The 22,371-nt window shown below is 39.8% G+C and overlaps 1 protein-coding gene across 2 annotated transcripts in view; it reads left to right on the forward strand.

Moving 5' to 3' along the window:
• The first annotated feature begins 3,718 nt into the window (after window positions 1-3,718).
• Window positions 3,719-22,371, forward strand: part of atp6v0a1b (ATPase H+ transporting V0 subunit a1b) — a 32,456-nt gene continuing 13,803 nt past the window's right edge. Inside the window, exons 1-19 of one of the 2 annotated variants that reach the window (XM_056366141.1) lie at window positions 3,719-3,822; window positions 5,708-5,870; window positions 6,152-6,230; window positions 6,451-6,548; window positions 6,669-6,797; window positions 7,066-7,148; window positions 7,919-8,045; window positions 8,166-8,248; window positions 9,737-9,830; window positions 11,524-11,736; window positions 12,424-12,574; window positions 13,731-13,870; window positions 13,982-14,145; window positions 14,401-14,491; window positions 14,902-15,020; window positions 15,716-15,932; window positions 16,490-16,597; window positions 18,502-18,702; window positions 20,470-20,487. In XM_056366141.1, the coding sequence (XP_056222116.1) occupies window positions 5,754-5,870; window positions 6,152-6,230; window positions 6,451-6,548; window positions 6,669-6,797; window positions 7,066-7,148; window positions 7,919-8,045; window positions 8,166-8,248; window positions 9,737-9,830; window positions 11,524-11,736; window positions 12,424-12,574; window positions 13,731-13,870; window positions 13,982-14,145; window positions 14,401-14,491; window positions 14,902-15,020; window positions 15,716-15,932; window positions 16,490-16,597; window positions 18,502-18,702; window positions 20,470-20,487 (2,232 nt within the window). In that variant the 5' untranslated portion in view covers window positions 3,719-3,822; window positions 5,708-5,753. The remainder of the gene's footprint in view (window positions 3,823-5,707; window positions 5,871-6,151; window positions 6,231-6,450; window positions 6,549-6,668; window positions 6,798-7,065; window positions 7,149-7,918; window positions 8,046-8,165; window positions 8,249-9,736; window positions 9,831-11,523; window positions 11,737-12,423; window positions 12,575-13,730; window positions 13,871-13,981; window positions 14,146-14,400; window positions 14,492-14,901; window positions 15,021-15,715; window positions 15,933-16,489; window positions 16,598-18,501; window positions 18,703-20,469; window positions 20,488-22,371) is intronic. The other variant, XM_056366142.1, reaches the window with a different exon arrangement.

Below are 22,371 nucleotides of genomic sequence, written 5' to 3' on the forward strand. Positions count from 1 at the left end.
CCTTTAAATGCCAGTTTGAAGACATGTTGCCTCTTGTTTTATTAAAAAAAAACAACACAGAATATGAGATATTTCCCACATAATAAATGATGGAGGGATGTGACATTGTTTTGTAGCAGAGTCTTTTATATCAAGACATTTCTCAAAACCAGAATATGATCAGGGTGACTTTTGAACACTGGAAATAAATCATGTACTCATCCCTGCAGTAGCCCCCGTGGCACTCAAAATTTCCCTGGAATCTTTTAGTTATTATTATTATCAACAATGAGCTAATGGACACATGAGTTTCCCCTAGGGGATAAATAAAGTATGTATGTATCTATCTATCTATCTTAATTAATTTACTTATGTTTATTTGGGGGGGGGGGGCTGGAGCCTATCCCAGCATCTTCTCGGGCGAGAGTACACCCTGGACAGGTCGCCAGTCCATCGCAGGGCAAACACAACCATTCACACTCACAGCCACACCTATGGTCAATTTAGAGTATCCAATTAGCCTAGTCCCCATTTTGCATGTCTTTGGACTGTGGGAGGAAGCCAGAGTACCCGGAGAGAACCCACACTGTTTAACTCTACTAAGAATGAATAGATATTTAGATCTATCTGACGAATCACTACACTATCAATCATTGTGTCAACTGACTAATCAATGGCTTAAGAAACATTATGGCTGAAACTTGACATTGATTTCTTCATAACTACCTGATTGTGTCTTCAAACAATAATCAGGTAGTTTGAAGCCATACTAGCCTAGCCTATAGTTTCACACCCCATCCATCAACCACTGAGCCATGGCGTTGAATCAGAAATTACAGTCAGTAGCTGTAGGTACATAGTGAAAATTGATGGTTTTCTTAAATGATCAGCACAGTCTTGTTAGTTAATAATGGCCAAGGGTCAAGGTCGTCAACAGCTGCAATGAAGACCTATGTATTTAGATAAGATCTTGAAGAGTCATTGGCCACGGAAACCCATTTTCCAAAGTGCACCTTCCAGTCATTATGTTCAGATTTTTTTCCACATGCATCTCGTTGGACCTCTCTTCTGCACAGCAAGCAAACACTTGGAAAAAAAAAAAAACATTAGAATGCATTCAAGTTGGGAAAACCACATGGCACCCCGGAATGAGGCAGAAAGCTATCCTTGAAAAGCTGTTTCTCGTAGAAGTCTGCCACAGTAATTTATGCACATTATGGGAGTTCCATGTTTCCAAAATTGTTCCGTGGCAGCCAGCCAGTGTCCTGGTTTAAACCCTGCTCCGTGTGGAACTGTGAGAGGGTGAAACTCCACTGTGGCGGTTTTTAAGAGGAAAATTTCTACAGTATCTCGTTAGGACTGACTCAACACTTGGCCAGTTGTCGACTGTTCCACCACATCTGGTAGACCTTAATCTCAGAACGTTTAGAGAGGGGGTTTTGGTAGCACTTTACTTTAGGTGGTACTCACAAGGAATTGGGTGTCATACACATCTAACATCTAACATCTAAGTTCATGATAATTATCTGGCTTGATACAGTACAGACTGTAAAAAAGAAAAGGGAAAATCTCCATATGACTGATTATTGGTAGAATATTAAAGCTGCTGTTATCAAGATTTTTTTTATAACAAATCAAATATGTGTAATGTGAAAGGACTTGATCATATTGCATGATCTTCATCAGAAGATGGAGTGAGCCCAATTGTCAACGATCTTGAGAAATTAGATTTATGGCGGAGCTTAAAACTTAACTATAGCCATAACATAAAGGAGCTTTTTGTGTTGCTATTGCTACATAGCTAACATTAGCATTAACAGCTCTTTACTTACCAGTCTAGAAGAAGTGTTGTGAGTTCAGCATCAAACTTCATTCCTTTAATCACCAACAGCTGTCTCCAGAGGTGGAAACAAACACCAATGTTAACTCTGAGACTGTCCTCCTGTGAAAAACGAGCCCATAGTTCATCTGTGCAGCGGGTTATTATGACCCATAGTTAGGTTTTGTTGCTAGGCAACATCTAGTGGTCGTAGTAATGATGACAGGAGCAAAGGGGAAAGTGCAGTGACGTAGTATAGAGAGAGACAAAGTCCACGTCAGGAGGAGGTTGTGGTGGATGGATGAATATGACACAGGAGAGCGGTGTTCGATTCCCGTGTGAAACCAGCAGTTTATGTTGATTGTTTTATTCATGACTGTTCGACAAAGTTAACCACGTTATTATTGTAACCATGACAACAAAGATCATCTAATGTTGAGGAAGTACTTACTTTAACCCAAATCACCATCTTTTCCTGAACCTAATCAAGTCATGACAGTTATTATAGTATCCACGGTGACGATTTATACACTGTTCTCGGTACAGTTGCATGTTATTATGGTAACCAAGACAACTGAGGTCCAGTATGCATGCCACTAGTTGTTAACTCTTGTCTCTATAATTTTTTTTTTCTACTGAAGTTAGCATGCTAACAAGCTAACCCTGGCTTGTCACTTTCCCATAGCAACTCACTGCAACTGCTCAGAGGGCGTATTATAACCTCTTGTATTATAAAGCCGAAGCTCATGTCAAACACCTGCTCCCAGCAAAAAAAACATGTTTGATGGCAGAGAATGTGTTATTTAAAGTTCATTAGGCTATACTGTGACACATCCATGTGTCTTTAGTTTGCAGTCACTTCTGTAGCAGTAAGTGCCAGGTTAGATATACTGGAGCTTTCAGAAATCTCCAAGTTTCCCAATCGTTATTACAGCCTGGATGTTGATGTGAAAGCGGGTACTAATAATTACAATAACTCCAATATGATATAAGGCACAAGCCACCATACTTTTATCATTCTTATTTATACATGAAGGCCAGTGATCTCCCTCACATAATTCCTATTCTAACCCCCCAACTTTGAACCTGAGTTGAAGTCTAGTCAGACAGGATGTCTGAAAACGCGTATTTGGGTGTGTATAGGATCTTAAATGTTATCTCATAACCTAAAGACTCTGCCCACCCTATGAGGTGTTTTCACTTATCCTGTCTGATTTACAACCTTCTCAGGCTGAAGGTGGGTGGAACTTAAATGGGAATTAAGGTATGGTCACATACCTGCAAAAGGATGTGATGTCATGACTCTAATGTGGGCAATAGTTAGGCTAAATATTGACCAGAGCAAGAACAAACTGTAACTTTAACCTGTAAAAGAATGTAGTTAAGTGTGATAACATATAGGTAATATATTGATGAAACATAAGAGAATAATAAATGATCTATTTCCTGAAATCAATAAAAATATATAAATATATAATTAAATATAATATGCATATAAACATCAATGACATAACAGTGTCTGTGATAAATAGTCAATGTGTGTGTGTGTGTGTGTGTGTGTCCCGTTGTGTCACGTGTCTATTTTAAATCCCTTTGATGTATGAATATATCCAGTGTTGATGACCTGTTCCAGTTGAGTCACCATGTCATTACGAATAATCCTGGATCAACCGCATGAAACTGATGGAACTTTTAAAACAAGCTTCCGGTTGGACTTTTCAAAATAAAACCACGATGACAAATCTATCAGCCCGACTTTGTACTATGAAAAGCGGCACCGTGACCCATTAATAATATAACACAATCCAAATACATTGGTATCATTATCATCTTTAGAGTCACTACTGAAAAAGTACAAGTTGTCCGTCAAGCAAAGACACAGTGCTTTAATTTTGAAGTCGTTTCTTGTCAGTTGTATTTTCGGCCGACTGTGTCTAACTTGATGCGCTACCCTGGACCACAGCAGCCAGCATCCAGGAGGGTCTGACAGGCCGGAGAGAGCCGCCTTGCTGCAGCGAACACAGGTGAGGAAATGGATATTTTTTTTAAAAATGTTTCATGTGAAATGTTGAAGGTTGTCATTTAAATGTTTTAGACTCAGTGTCAGTGAGGGGTTATGAACCATAGTGTAGTAGATATTACACGTTTGGGCTGTCACGACAGTGATAACGAGACACCGACGAAGGCGCCTCACGTTCACAAATCATTTTTTTCTTAACAATGCTAAATTTTGATGTTAGTAACGTTCGTCATGTGAAGCGAGTTGTTCTCGTTATAAATATCAGGCCACTATAGCGTTATAAGATATTACTACTACTACTACTCTAAGCGAGTCAACCTAACACATTTTCTGGTACTGGGCCTTTAACGCGCCCAATGTTTGCGTATAACAGGAAAAAAACATTAGCGTTTATTGCTGAACGGTGAATCATTAATAAAGATGGACAGAATCAGTGTCCGGGCGGAGGTGACAGATGGTCACACAGAACTGCAGGCCGGACTCCTGCAGCATCATGGCGTCCTTGAGCAGTGAAGGGCAGAGATGCAGAGGAGGGATGCTGCGACGTCAGCGATGCTCTGCTCTTCCTGCTGGAGCCGTTGAGACGTTTTCTTATAATACAGAACTGATTTTATAGTATTAACTTGAAATGCTATTATAAAAGCATTTGCATTTGCATCCTTGTTTATTTAGTTAGTTTATATATGTAGTCACTATTTTTCGTTATTGTGTTTTTTCATCATTCTCTGATGTAGATATTTCTTTATTTTGTCTTGTTAAATGACGTGTGTGACTGACTGTTTCTACATTCATATAATTAAATTAAAATAAATTAATAAGTAAAGGCTTGCATTTTTGATCAATAAGCGCCATTCCCTTCTGTAGCTTAAGCATTTTACAGGAGCCCACATATGGACAATCAATGGATATTAAACTTAAGCCTATGTATCTTGGTTATTACAATATTTCTGTTATACAGATACATCAGGGCTGGATCAACCTGTTCCAGGCTTGTCCTATTGGACAGTTGATTAGAGCTAAATTTGATTAAACTAAGGCGACAACTAGTGATTATTTCCATTATTGATTGATAAAGTAAATTATTCTGGAGCCTTAGAATTTTTGATTTTTTCCTTGATAAATGTCAGAATTCTTCTCAGTTCATTTTTACTTCATAGACTAACAGAGTAATCAACTGAACAGAAACAGAAATAATAAAAATAGACACTGTGTTGACTCACATCTACATGACAGGGTATCAACATGAGGTTAAAATAGAGGATTTGCCTTTACCAGCTGACTTAACATTGTACTTTAATGCACATTTCCAACAAATCTGTAATTAATTAAATCACAAACAAATTGTGAGAGAGTAAACATGGGGGTTTAAGCCCTGGGCAGGCCTGGGGTACCAGCAATGTTGTCTACAAGTGTGAAGATTTGCTGCTGCTCTTTGTCATATTAACAATAACAGTTAACTCTGGGTTTTGCTCTGTTAATGGAAGATTTAAAGGCATCAGATGCGCCATGCACCGCTGAGGAATAACATTTTTATAGACAAAAATTATTAATCGATTATCAAGAAAGTCACTGGCAGGTTGGTAATTTAGCGTTTACCACAATACAACACTATATAGTGCAGTGTAGCATAACATAACAGTGTGGCATGCTCTTTGTTTTCTGTTGTGTTGTACTAAACTGCACAGTATAGTTTAGTAAAGTACAGTAGTACATTAGAGTAAGGTAATAGCATACAATGCAAAACAGTGTTATATTATAATACAGTATATTGTTCTGATTGATATGAAATGTTTACATCAGTTCACCTACAGAACAGCAGGTCTTGTATGTGCTTTGACATTTCCTTCAGAAATCTTGAAGTCTAATAGTTCATATTTCCTCCTGTCCAGTCCTGCAGTGTCTTTATTCTAGCTGAGGAGGAGTGAGGTGGTCATCATGGGAGAACTGTTCAGGAGTGAGGAGATGACCCTGGCCCAGCTCTTTCTCCAGTCTGAGGCAGCCTACTGCTGCGTCAGCGAGCTGGGAGAACTGGGCATGGTCCAGTTCAGAGATGTAAGTACAAAAGTTCTCAAGTACAGTTGTAGAAACAGACAGATTAATCTCACTCATTAGATTATAGTTTGTGAAAATAATGAGAGGTCAGAGATGATGAGTGGTGTCCTGTATTTTACTGACATTTGACTACACACACTTACTGTACAGGTGATAATTAATATATAGATATATAGATATTTTCAATTCACTTCCTGGATATCAGTCACTTTGAGTTGTAGCCAAACACTATAATAATTATTGTGTCAAAATATCTTTCTCTTGTGTCTTTCCTCTCGCAGCTGAACCCAGACGTAAACGTGTTTCAGCGCAAGTTTGTGAATGAAGTGAGGAGATGTGAGGAGATGGACAGGAAACTGAGTAAGTAATGAGACAAATTAACATCAGGCCCAGACAAAGGCGCAGTGTGGCTCCTATCTGGGACTCAGTCCAGGTTCAGTTTCTGATCCCTTGTTGCTCCTTTCAGATGAAGACCACATACAGTCAATGTAATTCAGATGTTTCTCTTTTTGTGTTTGTGTTTCATCTTTTCTGGAGAAATATGGGAATTTTTTCAAACATGATGTTCTCTGCTGTATAGGGTTTGTTGAAAAAGAGATCAAGAAGGCCAACATCCCAACTGTGGACACTGGAGAAAATCCAGAGGTGCCGTTTCCCAGGGACATGATCGATCTAGAGGTAATCAATCATCAGGCCATTCAGAAGTTAGAATGCCAATCCATGTTTGTGATGCCTGTCAAAATGGTCATATTCACAGCCAGTCTATAACAGTGGGTGTGTGTGATTTGTGATTGGCAGGCCACCTTTGAAAAGCTAGAGAATGAACTGAAGGAAATCAACACCAACCAGGAGGCCCTGAAGAAGAACTTCCTGGAGCTGACAGAGCTCAAACACATCCTCCGTCGAACACAGCAGTTCTTTGATGAGGTTTGTGTGTTTCACCCTTTCAGACACACACACACACACACACACACACACACATAGACACTCACATTAGCACCCACCCATCCCATCTACACCATCAGTGAAGATAGTTTATTGAAAGTCTTATGTGTCAGTTTTATTCCAGAGTGTAATACCACAGAGCAGTGTATGTAACAGTGTATGCTTTAAAGGTCCATATAGTATAAAGGTAGATGTCCATGTGTTGTTTGATTATAAAGCAGGTTTAGTAAATTAAAACTTTCTGTGACAGATGGAGGATCCCAACCTGCTGGAGGAGTCATCAGCTCTGATGGAGGGCAGTGAGGGGGGGCGTGGTGCCCCGCTCAGACTGGGGTAAAGCATATTGTCTGATAAACACACTTCTATTCTTTTGTCAATTGGTAAAATAATCACATGTATCACATGAATATGAGCTGTATTTTGAAACTGCTGTAATTAGTAAACGTGTAAAAATGTTTATCACAAGATGTTTATTAATCAAGTGGCAGACTGAATTGAAAAATTGGTCAAATTTACTCGACAAGTTTATTGTCCTTCAGCAGATGAATCCAGTCAGACAATCAGTTAAACAGCATCTTTCATCAGACAGATGACATAATCACATAAAAACTCATTTAACATTGTTGTAATGTCAAAATTAAATTATTTTTCCAGTCGGCATACCAATTGGCAGCATACCAATTGTCACCATAGGTACTATAATAACAGTCATGGCTTGGTTAGGTTTAGGAAAAGATGGTGATTTGGGTTAAAATAAGTACTTCCTCAACATTAGACAAAGTTTGTTGTCATGGTTCCAAGAGCAACAAAACAAAAAAGGGATTAACTTTGTTGAAAGGTCATAGATAATAGAAACAACATAAACTGCTGGTTTCACACGGGAATCGGACACCGCTCTCCTGTTTCACATTCATCCATCCACCACAACCTCCTCCTGACGTGGACTTTGTTTCTCTCTACGTCACCGCACTTTCCCCTTTGCTACTGTCATAATTACTACAACCACTAGATGTTGCCTAGCAACAAAGCACAACTATGGGTTATGCTCACTAAGTTAGTACAGCAGTGTCTCCTCTGAGCTCCTTAATGTTGTGTCTGCACAGGTTTGTGGCTGGAGTGATCAGCAGGGAGAGGATCCCCACCTTCGAGAGGATGCTGTGGAGGGTGTGTCGTGGCAACGTCTTCTTAAGGAAGGCAGAGATCGAGGACCCTCTGGAGGACCCCGCCACGGTCAGCACACAGAATTTTAGGGAATTGGCTAATTGCTAGACATTGGAACCAAATACATAACAGTCACCTATAAATAGGTAGCCTATATAAGTATTTTCTCGTACCTTGTCTTTCCAACAGGGAGACCAAGTCCACAAATCAGTGTTCATCATCTTCTTTCAAGGTGACCAGCTGAAGAACAGGGTGAAGAAGATCTGTGAGGGGTGGGTGTCACATACACTTAATGCTACTGTTAGTTAGTCGTCATTTTAGGTCATTTTAAGTTAGAAGCCAAGAATATGTTTAAGCTGAATGTTGCGCTGCCGTGTTCTCAGTGTAAAGTGCATTTTGAGGCTACATGAAAATGCAAGATAAGGAGAGAAAGAGAAGGAAATTAAAAGGGACAAGGACAAAGTAACATCACTGACATACAGGTTTTACAAATGAGCCCAGAGCTGTTCCTCTGCCTGTCTCCATTCTGTTTATCTGCAAAAGTACAGATCTCACTATGGACAGAAGCTCTGTGATTGACTGCCAAGCTGGAATATTTGGCTTCAGACACATGAAATTAATGGTTCTATTTAGTTATAACTTAATAATGAATCCACACACTCAAACCCATGTTGTACAGGTTATACAGATGCAACAGTCTAAAGACAGATGTAGGACAGTTCTCCACTTTGTTTATTCATGCATTGCAGGGACGTTCCTGGCAGCTGCCTTTCCTCAGTCTGTAATTTAATACAACCCAGCACAGGTGAGCTGTATAACATCACCAAGCACAACAATGCAGCCAAGCAGACACCTGCACACTCCTCCTGGATGGCTTATTGTTTCAGGCATCCAATCATTTCTTATCACTTTGATGCCGCCTGGCTTGAATGAAGACTTCACATCATCCTTTTTTGTGAATATGATTTATGTTTGGTGAGGTTTGTCCTTCTTCTTTTGTTGCAAAGTCCTTGGCATGTGTGTTATTACTGGCTACATCGCTGTGCTTGATTATTTTATACAGCTCCCCTATGCTTGGTATATATACATATGCCTGAAATGTGAAGTGCTGACCTTCACGTGTTTAGTTATAAGCCATGACATGGGTACTTTGTAGTTGGTATAACAACAAAATGGGTTCATTTAGGGGTTAGGTTAAATTTCGACTAGATTAGATATAGGTTAAAAGTCAGAGCAAGAGAATATGATTCGTATGCCGAGGCATTTCTGTACCGCAATGCTTCATTTATGGAATGTTGTGACACATTTTACCTTTATAAAAAAACATTGCAGCTTCTGTGATTTGGATATTGCACTTGGCCATATTGCGATTTCCATAATATATTTTGATTAATTGCGCAGCCCTAGAATGTTGTATTTTCAGATGAGTAAACACAAGGACGTGTTGCCATCATAGGCATTAGAAAACAATGTGTTTTGTTTGAGAGGTTTGAGCCTGGGAACAGTTCAGGTTGGACGACCAAGCAGAAAACTTTACATATGAGGGTGATATTCATGACATCATGTTATTATATTCATATGAGCTTATATCAACTGGCCTTTTAAAGAACTGCAGGTCATGACACTGTACCAGTGACCTAGCTGTGGTGGTTGTTGCTCAACTCACAGTTATAACAGAAAGCCTGTGTTAGGCTACAAAGTGGGGGAAAATGAATGTCAGATACTGTGAGGTGACTCTGTTGGTGGGTTTATGTTTCCAGGTTCCGTGCCTCTCTCTACCCGTGTCCAGAGACCCCACAGGAGAGGAAGGAGATGCTGGCTGGAGTCAACAGCCGCATCGACGACCTCCAGATGGTATGTTTGTCTCTTTACCTCCCATTACTGGCATTATTGCAGCAAACCAAACAAATAGGTGTTACATTAGATGATAGGTCAGAATCACACAAATAAACTGAAAATAAAAATAAAGTAGCGGGGGAGGGAGTTGACCTTGGAGTGAAGCCTGCTTATTGTATAAGCCACATAACCATTAGCTGTACAGTTCATTTTTTGGATTGAATAATTCTTTCAAAGCATCTTTGTAGTCTTTGTTCCACTGCTGCCCACTAAACAACAAGACATTAATTTAACACAGCAGGATGTCTGCGCTCGGCTTTCCTTGATAAAATTTATTTCCAATCAAATTACAAAAGCCCTCACGGTGTAGATGGCTGTTTTCTCGTGCATTAGTTCTTATCTGTGAAAGACCTTTGTCCTGTCTAGAGTTGTGTTCCCCCAAAGTTTGCCCTTATTAAGCCTGGAAAAAAGCCTCAGCTCTGCTTGAGAGGTCAGCTCCAGCCTGACACGGCCAACCACAGACAATGTGGTACACTCTACTACAATAGAGCATTTTACTCTGAATTATATAGAAAATGGAATTCTGTGCATAAACATGGCCTGAGCCAGTGCAGTGTGACCAGTTCAGCTGCATCATAGTGCAGATAGATTCTAAACATCCAGCTCACACTCTGATCGAGAGGAGGTCCCATGGGTGTAGCCATGTAACTGAAGGATCTGTGGATCACAAGCATTAAAGTACATGCAACCAGTACTAAAGAGGTCAAAGGTCAGTGGCAAAGAATGATGACAGAAGATGCAGCAGGCATTGCTGTGTCCTGAGTATGATAAATTAAAGTCTACAGAAGCCCAGAGGGGCCATAGCTGTACTTACTTTTAACGAAGTTTTGATCATGATATAATTATTTTGTGACCTTGGCCCAACCCACATGTCTTCTAGATAAAATACATTGGTGGTTCATATATGATCAGCGGTATGAACTAACTGCGATACAGAGTCAAGGTGTGCTGTCGATGTCACCAAGTTGCACCAAGTAGAGGGCCTTTTTTTCAAACAGGAAATAAAACAACCCCATCCTCATAATAAAACTGTAACCATACTGTATTCTTATGTGCCAGTTTCCCCAGTTTGAGTGATTTTGATTATGTCCTTTCAAAAAAAAAAAGGAGGCTGTAGAACACTTCGGCCAAAGACAGTGGACTAATTTAATTATTATTGTTTATTATTTTTTATTAACTATTATTATTATTATTACTCATGATCTACTGGACACATGAATTTCCCCTATTGGATACATCAGCAGATGGAGCTGGAGCTGGCTCAGTAGTCACAGAACAAACGTCTTGTCTCATCAGCCTCTAAACTGTCTTAGAAGTTTGTTTTACTTTTCCAAGTAACACAACTGAGATGTGACAAAAACAATGTGTGCTTATGAGAAAACCAAGCTTACACCAGGATCTCTTACTGTTGTATGTACCTACTGTATGGCTTGATATACAAGTCAGTCTATCTGACATGAAGCTAAAACAGAGCTGGTGCAATACTCTGGTGACTTCTATGGAACATACTTACAGACCAGCAGTCTGTACACCATGATTACCACTGCACCTCACCTCAGGTCGGCCAGTAGAACTGTCAGATTTGGCACCATCCAAACATCCATTGTCAACTGGACAGGATCTAGCATCTGAAACAAATCTGCTCTTATAGGTGCTGAACCAAACAGAGGACCACCGTCAGCGTGTGCTGCAGGCTGCCTCAAAGACCATGCGGGTGTGGTTCATCAAGGTGAGGAAGATGAAGGCCATCTACCACACCCTCAACCTCTGCAACATCGACGTCACCCAGAAGTGTCTGATTGCTGAGGTGTGGTGTCCTGTCTCGGACCTGGACTCCATCCAGTTTGCTCTGCGTAGAGGGACGGTTAGTTTATTTTTAAATCTTTTACATCTTATACTTTTATTTTGGCCGGATTTGATTCCAGCAGCAGTTCATACGGTTCAATGAAGCTTTGTGAAATAACATAATTAAGTTGCTGCTGGAGAATTATGAGTCTCTATTAGAGTTTAGCTGTGTTAAAGTTAAATTTGAAAATAGAAACTATACTGAGGATAAAATAAGATAAACCTTTATTTGCACATTTCTATGGAAACAGCATCTACTGTAAGCCCCGATCCTCTGAGTGGTCGTTGTATTCTGCTTAGAAAATGGAAGCTTCTTAGCTAGCTTAGCTTGCTAACATTAGCACAAGATGTTTCTTTTTGTTCATAGTTTTTTGACACCTGCTGAGTCAGTGGCAGCTCCTGCACGCTGACTGCAGTGTTTGTCCTGCAGTATGAAACAGAATAGATCTAGCTAGCATTAGCTGTCACATATGTGGTGATGGCAAAGGAACAGACTGTTAAGACCCACAGTGAGCTCAGTCTTCATAGTTCCCCTATGATCCAAATCACAGGAGAACCTAGTGTCTGAGTAACATACAGACTGCTGAGAGTTTAGCACCTGGAAATGTTGTTTTTTGACATCAGGTAACGTTAAGTCATGAAGTCAGTATGACAGACAAGACAGTATGGGCAGTATGTGACTGATATGTGAGGCTTTGTTTGCCAGGAGAGGAGCGGCTCTACGGTGCCATCCATCCTAAACAGGATGCAGACCAAGCAAACCCCACCAACCTTCAACAAGACCAACAAGTTCACATCAGGCTTCCAGAACATCGTTGACGCCTACGGCATTGGGAACTACCGGGAGATTAATCCAGGTTATACAGAAATTCCTTTGTCTCTATCTGAATTCATCACATCATCATATCAGTGCTTTAACTGTCTACTTTTAATAGTACAGCGACAAGATTCAAAATGCAGTCTTAGTTAGGGACAAAATATGAATATACTTTTTGAAATCTATAAAGGGGCTTCTGTATGAAAATGGATGCACTGTCATCAGTGTTTGTCTCCTTCATACCCGTCATCATGCAAAACTAATTACTGAGTGTCGACGACAGGCTTTCATTAGACACAGGCAAGGGCGTAGGTTTGGGCTCAACATTGGTAGGGACACCGCAACCTCTCCCCTTTCAGCCAATCAAATGCTAGCATGCCTAAATTGGTTGTCTTGGGGACGTAGCCTCTGGAAGGGCACATCGGAACGATCTCATATGACTTCACTCCAAACATAGTACAAACAAGTAGACAGCTGTTTACAATCTAGAAAAAAACACTGTGAGTTCAGCATCAAACTTCTTTCCTTTACTCACCAACAGCTCTCTCCAGAGGTGGAAAGTAACATCAATGTTGACTCTTGTCTCTATCACATCTTTTCTTCTACTTTAGTTAGCATGCTAACCAGCTAACCCCGGCCCGTCTCCTCACTTTACGATACTTTACGATGACTCACTGCAGCCTCCAATCTGTCCTGAAGACGTTGCGCTGCTCAGAGACGTACTATGACTTCTTGTACTGTAAACACAATGATGGCTGAAGCTCTTGTCAAGCAACAAAACCACATTCAGCGGCAGAGAAAATAAGATGTATATATTAATATATATATAAAGATATATCACTAGAATAGCTAAATTGACCATGTTACCAACATTATGATAAGATGCAAATGTTTGGTTGACTTGAGAATTTGTGACATTCAGTCTAAATTTGTTGCCAAGGAAAATCTTTTTCCTCCAAACTGGTCAATTCTGAAACACAACTGTTTTTTCTCACCTTCCTCACATCCTCATGTATAATGAACTGTAATCAGAAATGTGTTGCACTAGTCTATTAACTATTATGATTGCGATATGAATTGTTAAACATGTTTAGGTTCGTTATAAATTTAACCTGTATAAGCTTAAAATTCAGTTGTATGGCAGAGACTCAGCATATGACTCATGTGTGGGCCTTGTTCTGTGTTGTCTGTTACAGCTCCCTACACCATAATTACTTTCCCCTTCCTGTTTGCGGTGATGTTTGGTGACATGGGTCATGGCGTGCTGATGACCTGTGCTGCCCTCTACCTGGTCATCCGAGAGAGTCGCCTCCTCGCCCAGAAGAGTGACAATGAGGTACAGTGAGACACGTAAACAAGTAATACAGTGATAAAAAGATTCACAGTTTCATACATATATTGGAGATATGGAATATATGAAGCAAGAAGTTTTTGTGTGTCTCTGTAGATGTTCAACATGGTGTTTGCTGGCCGCTACATCATCCTCCTGATGGGGATCTTCTCCATCTACACCGGCATCATTTACAACGACTGCTTCTCCAAGTCTCTGAACATGTTCGGGTCTGGGTGGAGCGTCAGGCCCATGTTTAGCCCCAAAGGAGCCAACTGGTCGTAAGTCAGCCAACTCTCCCTGCACTTATATAGAAGTTAACCTTGTCATATACAGTGTTTTTAAAGAACAGATGAAGTTGAACACAATGCCCGATTTTTAAAATTATCAAAAAATTATCAAAGGGATAGTTCAGCATTAAATTCAGCATAATCATGCAGGAACCTTCTTACAGATCCATTCAGCTACTGTATCACTGACATTCATGTGATTTTATTCATCTCATCTCTGTACTGTTTATGGTTGATTTGTCCCAGATTTGAGACACTTGATGGAAACGCAGTTCTACAGTTAGACCCAGCTGTCCCTGGTGTGTTCAACGGGCCTTATCCACTGGGAATCGACCCGGTAAAACCTGCACACTCACTAAAACAACAAAAATAAATAGCTGGTAGTTATTTCCTCTGGTTAGAACTACAGTGCAAACATTACAGCTGGCATGTAAACATATACTATATTCTTGGGAAGAGACCCATACCAACAATGAATGTGTCCTACTAAATCTAGTGTTATGCCCTTAAACTAATTAACTATAAAGTATAAAAGTATACTAAAGTAAAACTGAGGCTTTACAAGTGTTGACCCAATGGGCTTACGTCAGAGTGGCAGAAACGAATAATAACAAATAATCTATTCTAAACTGCTTCCAGCATGTTCATATCAGTGCAGCCTTAGAGAAATAAACAAGAATAAAAAGGAGCAGTCAGGTTTCTCTGGTTGGGTTTCAGACCTCTGAACCTGCTGTGTGGTCTCTGTAGATCTGGAATGTCGCCACCAACAAGCTGACTTTCCTCAACTCATTCAAGATGAAGATGTCTGTGGTCCTGGGCGTCATCCACATGCTGTTTGGAGTGTCTCTCAGTCTCTTCAACCACCTGTAAGTGCTACACTCTGCAAGGCTATTGCTGAATGTTGATACATTAGAGTAATTGATTGCATTCATTAGTAATTAATAGGGTAATTCTATTTATCTGACACAGTGTGATGAAACAATGAGCTGAATTCCGAACTATTTCCATATTTTGTTACTGGGACATGATCAGAATGCGACTCTTGGCTGACTCCCGTCACATTCACATGGCAAACCAGGCAAATACTTGTGGTCCCCGAGGAGAAAAGGCTCCCCTAATGGCCCCTCATATTAGCACCTTTTGCAATGACAAATATAAACTCCCTTAAACACACTATGCAGTGCACTGCTGCTGCCCCAAAACCCTCGTAAAGGGGGGACCTGATGATGTCTGCTGTAGCTAGTGTCTACTGATTGCCTGTATATGAGGTATTTAGGAAACATCTGTAAATTGTAGCCTCTACCGATTGTCTGCATGTGAGGCGTTTAGGGGACACATGTAAATTGTAGCCTCTACTGACAGTCTGCATGTGAGGCATTCAGGAGACATGTGTAAATTGTAACATCTGACAATAGTCTGGATCGCCACTGCCTGCTGGTTAATGATATTTCCATTTTGCATTGCAAAATCAGCAGAGTAAAACTATTCAGCAAATGCCAGACTTCATCAGCAACAAGTAGAGTTATTGTCTGTGTTGGTAACTGACGTCACTGCACCCCAGGTACTTCAAGAAGCCACTGAACATCTTCCTGGGCTTCATCCCAGAGATCGTCTTCATGTCTAGCCTGTTTGGCTACCTCGTTCTGTTGGTCTTCTACAAGTGGACGGCTTATGACGCCTTCACCTCCAAGGATGCTCCCAGCCTGCTCATCCACTTCATCAACATGTGTCTCTTCAACTACAATGACCCCACCAACAAGCCCCTCTACAGGGGACAGGTGCTCCCTTCCTCCTCCTCCCCTCTGCCTCTCCCAGCTTCCTGCCCCTCCCTCTTGCACTAACATAGCTGAGCACCAGTAGAGAGGTGCTCATAGTGAACAAACACACAATAATAATTACATATACTTTATTTTCTAGAATCTTACTTTCTTCCAGAGAGGTCAGAGATCAGTCTTTCAAACTACTGTAGTACACTTTAATCTGCTCGTCAGATCTTCAGGGCAGTCATAAAGTATTAGAACAGTGATATGGTAGTGATATGTAGTTAGTGTTGATTTGCTCCTCTTGTTGGAATTGAAAATCAAAACCACTAGAAACATCCAAGCAGAAAAGTCTGTTCTCCTTTCAACAGCTTGAGTTAGTGTTGGCGTAGAGGTAATCATGACTTCCATGTGCCTTCAGACTCAAAGATGAAACAAAATCAGCTGTGTGGTTTTCCTGCACCAGCACCATTCAAGATTCAGGCCTGACCAGGATGTTTGGGGGGTTAGCGTTCTTCTGATCACTGCTGCACATCGCCAACACCTTGTTAACTTCTCTCTGTTTGAATCTGTAGATGGGGATCCAGGTTTTGTTGGTGCTGATTGCCCTTGCATGTGTACCCTGTATGCTGATTGTGAAAACTATGGTGCTTCGGCGTCAGCACCTGTGGAAAAAGCACCTGGTATGTGGATCTGACCCCGCCTATAACCTTACTGCCACCTTTGATGAATAACAAATATAACCTTTGATATAACCTTTTTTTTTTCACTCCTATTCTGCCATTCATTGCATTGTGTAACGTGGTTGGTTGTGTTGCCATGAAAAATGCTTAAAGCCTGCCTTAGAAATGCTGTTATTTTGGTGGGAAATTTGTAAGAAATACTTGACAGACTAAGGGCACCCTAACAGTGTATTTTACTCTTTTGTTCTCCCCGTATATTTATATATATCCAACAGATATTTATTGCCTGAATTTTACCACAATACATGCATGAGATGCAGCGGCCTCGAGCTCTGGTTGCTCTCACTGGTTGTGTTAAACCTCATCAAAATAAAGGCCATTTAAATGGAGTTAGGGTCAATTCGCTGTTGAATGATATTTATAGCTTTGTAAAATTTATATTGATAACTGGCAGTTGTAGATGGATCGCCAGTCAGTGTTTATTGATTTTTCTAATATTAGTTAACCGTATTTGCAGAAATTACTACTAAAAGACAAGATTAGATCGCACTTACTAGTGCAACAGGTCAAGCAGCTAAATCGACATCTGAAGATGAAATATTATACATGAAAATTATTGAATAGTACTTTGCATTACAACAGTAGTTGGTTTATCCATTCATCCATCTTTCAGGTGATCATTTATCTGTTATTTGTTGATGAAATTGTCAACAAATACATTTACTTTTTGTTTTCAAGAGTTACTTTTTATTTTGTTTATTCTCCTTTTTTCATTGTGTAAAAGAAAGGTCATCAATAATTTTCTTTGACAAAATGAAGACTGGTGCCATAGCTCAAAGATCACGAGTTGAAGCACTGTTTTTCAAAATGGCTAGTTTACCTTAGCTGACAACTTTCTAGAACGGTAGAAGCAATATTTTATCACTCTCTGATTGTTGAATGTTAGCATTTTTCATGAGGCAGCAGTTTTTGTCTTCACCTGTCTTCCTGTCAGTGTCTACATAATTTGAACAACTTGAATGGCAAACATTAATGTTGATGTTGATTAATACTTTATTTCAATGCAGTATTAATGTATTAAATGATCAAAATTAGCTATTTATTATGATTTCCAGGTCCAGATTAGTCACCAGAACTAGCTAACCTGCTGACAAGCACATAAAAACAGACCGGTACTACAGAACCAGACTAGATCAGGATGTAGCTGGTAGCTCAGTAAACCACCAGGACATTTTTATTTTAGTCACTTTAAACTACAGCTGTCGTAATATCAGATTTTCACTACACAATTATCATGGCCAGAACAATTCACTGTAAAGATATTAAAACTTAAAAGAAAATTTGAAGAAAAAAAAACAGAAAGAGAGGAAGAAAGAGGAAAGCTATATATTTATTTGCACTATAACTGTGCAAAAGCACACAAAAAGAACAATTACACTTGTATGGATTAACACAATACCAATATTTAATTTCTTAAATATGATATGCAACTATAATTCAGACCAAAGTTTCTTATTCGCCATTTAAAGTTCACAGTTACAAGTTGTACTTCATAAAAATGTCTCTTTGTCTTGTAAAGTCTTTAACTGCTGAGGTTGAACTCAACCAGTGAGATTATTTTACCCTCCAGTAAAGGATTGATGTTCCTAATCTAATAATTTACAGGTTTAGTCTGTAAAAAAATATTATTGTACTAGCTAAGATTTCAGTATTGATTGTGTCACTGATCATTTTAATTTTTTGTTACTTTTTATTTATTAAAAGTAAAATGTCATGTTTGACTACCCCCGTCACTGTACTGGGTGCCCTGTTTTACTTGAAAAAATGAAATCAAATTAAGAAGAAAGCGTTGAACCTAAGGCTTGCTTTAAGCTAGACACAGCTCTTGTGGCTTTTGTATCTAGTCCCAGAAGAGGGAAGAAACCCCTGCAGAGAATCTAGAGCAGTCTTTAGAGCAAACAGGCGTGTCCTCATCATGCACCGGACTCACCCAACAGGGCACGCAGAAGTTCGGAGGAGTGCGGGTGGGTAACGGGCCCACAGAGGACGAGGCTGGCATCATGGACCACGACCAGCTCTCCCAGCACTCAGAGGAAGGAGATGAGGTGAGCCCGTTAAACATCACCAAACGTCAATTTCAAGCTTCCTTCCTCTTCCAGACCTTCATTTAGTTTAGTTTTTAACTGGATTGTGATGCTAACTACATTTAGCATCACAATCTAGACTAGATACAGACACAAAAGATTAATTGTAATTTGCATATTTCTGTAGGGAACTGTGTACAAGCAGTGCAAAATTCTTCTCACTCAGAATTGCTACTAAATAAAAGAGTTGAAAATAAATACACTAGAAGGAGTAAAAATAGGGAGTGATGCGTGTAGATCTGCTAAAGGTTAATTTCTTTATTGTTTAAATAATTTTATTAGTTAATTGCTTTAGCCAATAAAATGTCAGAAATCGTGAAAATTCATCATTAGAAATTCCTTGAGGTCGCTTGTTTTGTCTTAACCAACAGTCCAAATTAATGACATGAAGCTGGGAAAAACATTTGAGATTATTCTGAGTATTTGATGAATTACTTAAACCCTTAATCAAGTTTCAAAATTAATGTATAATCATTTCAGCACTTGACTTGAGGCACACTTTAATTCTGTTACTTCATGTATTTAAAAGTGTTTAGTTTGACAGTTTGTCATCATTAAAGATTTCCATGTTTTTCTGTTAGGGTGGTCATGCCATTCAAACAGCTGCACTTTTCTAATTGCACTACAGTCACTATTTATAGGCTCACTAACAAACATGTATTCTCCTTTTATAAGCAATCATATCAGTTCAATGAGTACAATAGCTCACATCAGTTTAGATACAGTGATTCCAGAGTCAGACTGTCAAAGGCTTATCACTAAAAAACTACAAATTTGAAATCCGACGTCTCAGTCCATTCACCAGCTGCCTGTTGTCCTTTCATATCAGAGGACAGTCATTCCCGGGTAGTAAGGAGAGATGGGGGTTAACGTGGACCTAACAAAGTGCAGAGGGAAAGGGAGGGCTGGCATGGACTAGAGCCGATAAGAGATGGATTTTCCATTTCAGAAATATAAACAGAAAGGTGGTTTTCATGAGAACCAGCAAGTGGAATATCTGAATTCTCTGGGGTTTTTTTCTTCTTTTTCTATGACTCAGAGGTTTGGTGTGTCCTGGATAATAAATCACTGAGTGTTTATGTTTTGATAACATATTGCATAACTGTAATGTAATGAGACTGTATTTTGTCACCATTTTTCCAAGAATGTGATCTTCCATTCAGGCAAGACTTAGCAAAAGTTTATGGAATTTAATATTGCATACTGTTGAGAGCAGCACTACTATAGAAAACATCCAGATACATTTGTTTGATGGGATATGAAAGAAAAGTCAACCGTCTCTTGTGCTTTATCCAGCTCTTCTGAATTGTGGATAATCATTTAAAGGAGCTATTTGTAAGTGTTGCTATTGCTACATAGCTAACGTTATCATTAGCAGCTGCTTATTTGCCAGTCTAGAAGAAACGTTGCAAGTTCAGCATCAAACTTCATTCCTTTACTCAACAACAGCTGTCTCCAGAGGTGGAGAACAACACCTATGTTAACTCTTGTCTCTATCACCCCTTTTCTTCTAACCAGCTAGCATCAGCCTGTCGCCTCGTTTTCCGATAGCGACTCACTATAGCCTCCAATCTGCTGCGAAGATATAACGCTGATTTTGTCTGGTACCAGGACTTTACTGTAGTGTCTGCTAAAATAAACTGCAAAACAGTGATCCAAAAAGTAGGATAGAAACTGATGCAGTTATTGAATTCTGCCACTAATCTTTGACTTTTGTTTGCTTTCAAGCACTCAGAGGAAGAGCCGGTAAGAGCCTGAGTTTGGTATCTTCTTAGCATGTCTGGATGCTGTCTTGCTGATGTATCTATTTGTGCCTTTAGAAGAAAGTGAAAGTGAAGAAACTTTCTTTCTTTGAACTCTGGTTGTTCTTTCTAAACCGCCTATTCTCCTTATCTGTTACTCTCCTTAACTCCCAATGCAGCATTTTCCCTGACTGTGTGTGCAGAAGATCACTTTACTGTAATTGGGAAAAACAACAGTTAAATTGTTTTATTTTGATTAGAAACAAGTGGAACTTCCTCACCTTTGTCATTGCTTCACACCTGTCACAAAGAGATGAGTCACAGTGTGAACAGATGTGAACAGATTAGGTCCTCACAGAGTCCTAAATGATTAACATGAGGTGGCAGAGAGTTGTGGTGGAAGGCATGCTCCAGTCCACATGTACTGATCATAGTTTGTCATGTTTCACAATGTGTGTCAAAGACAAATCAAAGTCTCCCACATGACAGGGACAAGTCCACGTCAAAACACAGGAGACAAAGACCAAGACTGACATTTGTCCCAGTTAAAGTCACTCAGAGTCTGAGATTAGTCAAGTCAAAACACCCATGAGACCCTAACAAATCTAAGTTGAAACACTATGAAACAGAGACAAAGATTAGTCGAAATAGTCCAAATATTGTGACATGTTTGAGTCAAACCAAAACATCCAAGAGACTGAGTCAAGTACACTCAAGAGGCCGAGACTAGTCCAGGTCAATAAAGCAATCACAAGACAGATGTGAGTGCAACAGCTCTCCTCTTGAAATATACCTTAATATAAGAGAGCATCTCAGACTTGTCTTGGTCTCCAGTGCTACAGCCCTGCCTTTGAAAGATTCTTGACTTTAAACACAGAGTCTAAGTTCTCTTCTTTTTACTGAACTGTTCATTTCTTCCATCACAGATCCAAAGTCTTCCCTCTTGTACACTGTAAATGTACGTTGTGAAATCACGCGACTGTAATGTGTGGTAACAACATTCTAATGGAAACCACTTGCGTCCATATATTTTGCCATTACAGCATGTTAGCCAGTGTTGTTTTCATTAGCCACTTCTGTCAGAGACCCTTTGAATGGGAACAATGAGCACTGCTTCCGTGAACTCTCTTTCACGAGTCCAAGGACAAAAGAGAAGCATGGAAAGAGGAAACCAGACCAGTGCCAAACCAAACCCAACAAGAGCAATGTAGAGCAGTAGACCTCTATGCCCCCCCCCCCCCCCCCCCCCCCCCCCCCCCCAGCCCGCTTCATACAGGAAAGGCTAGTCTTGCTCCAGGATGGAGAGAACGGAGGAACTCTGTTGCTTTTATAATACACAAACAAAGCCTCTGGGCCAGACATCTTTTCTCTTTGTTTTCTGCCTGACTACAGATAATGGCTCAGCCAGGGGTCAAAGGTCAAAGCAAGCACTCATTAAGATATTAAGAGAATTTCCATTCCTAGTCATTTCCACTGTTCATGCCATATGAACAGTAGAGATGTTATTATTGGGCACATTTTCAATAGCAGAGCTGGGTGATAATCTTCTTTCAGAGTTGAATAGATAAAGTGTTTTTTAACAGATTATACACGACCGGTCAAAAGTTTGAGGACAACCCAATTTTTTACAGTTTTCATTTTCACAGCTGGAGTCCAGTGAAAAACCTTGAAAAATTTTATGACACCAAAATGTCATAGAAAACAGTCCTTTTCAGGGACGAAGCTTTCCTGCAGCAGTGAAAGTTAATGCAAATAGTTCTTACAAACCCTCTCTCTGTACAAAGACAGTGTTGGAACAAACTGTGTTACTACTTACTTCAGCTGATTGGTGAGTCAAAATTTAGAACTGAGACATTCAATTATGTACATTTCATTAACAACTGTAAAA

The sequence above is a fragment of the Seriola aureovittata genome, chromosome 21, assembly GCF_021018895.1.
Source record: "Seriola aureovittata isolate HTS-2021-v1 ecotype China chromosome 21, ASM2101889v1, whole genome shotgun sequence".
Taxonomy (NCBI): Eukaryota; Metazoa; Chordata; class Actinopteri; order Carangiformes; family Carangidae; genus Seriola; species Seriola aureovittata.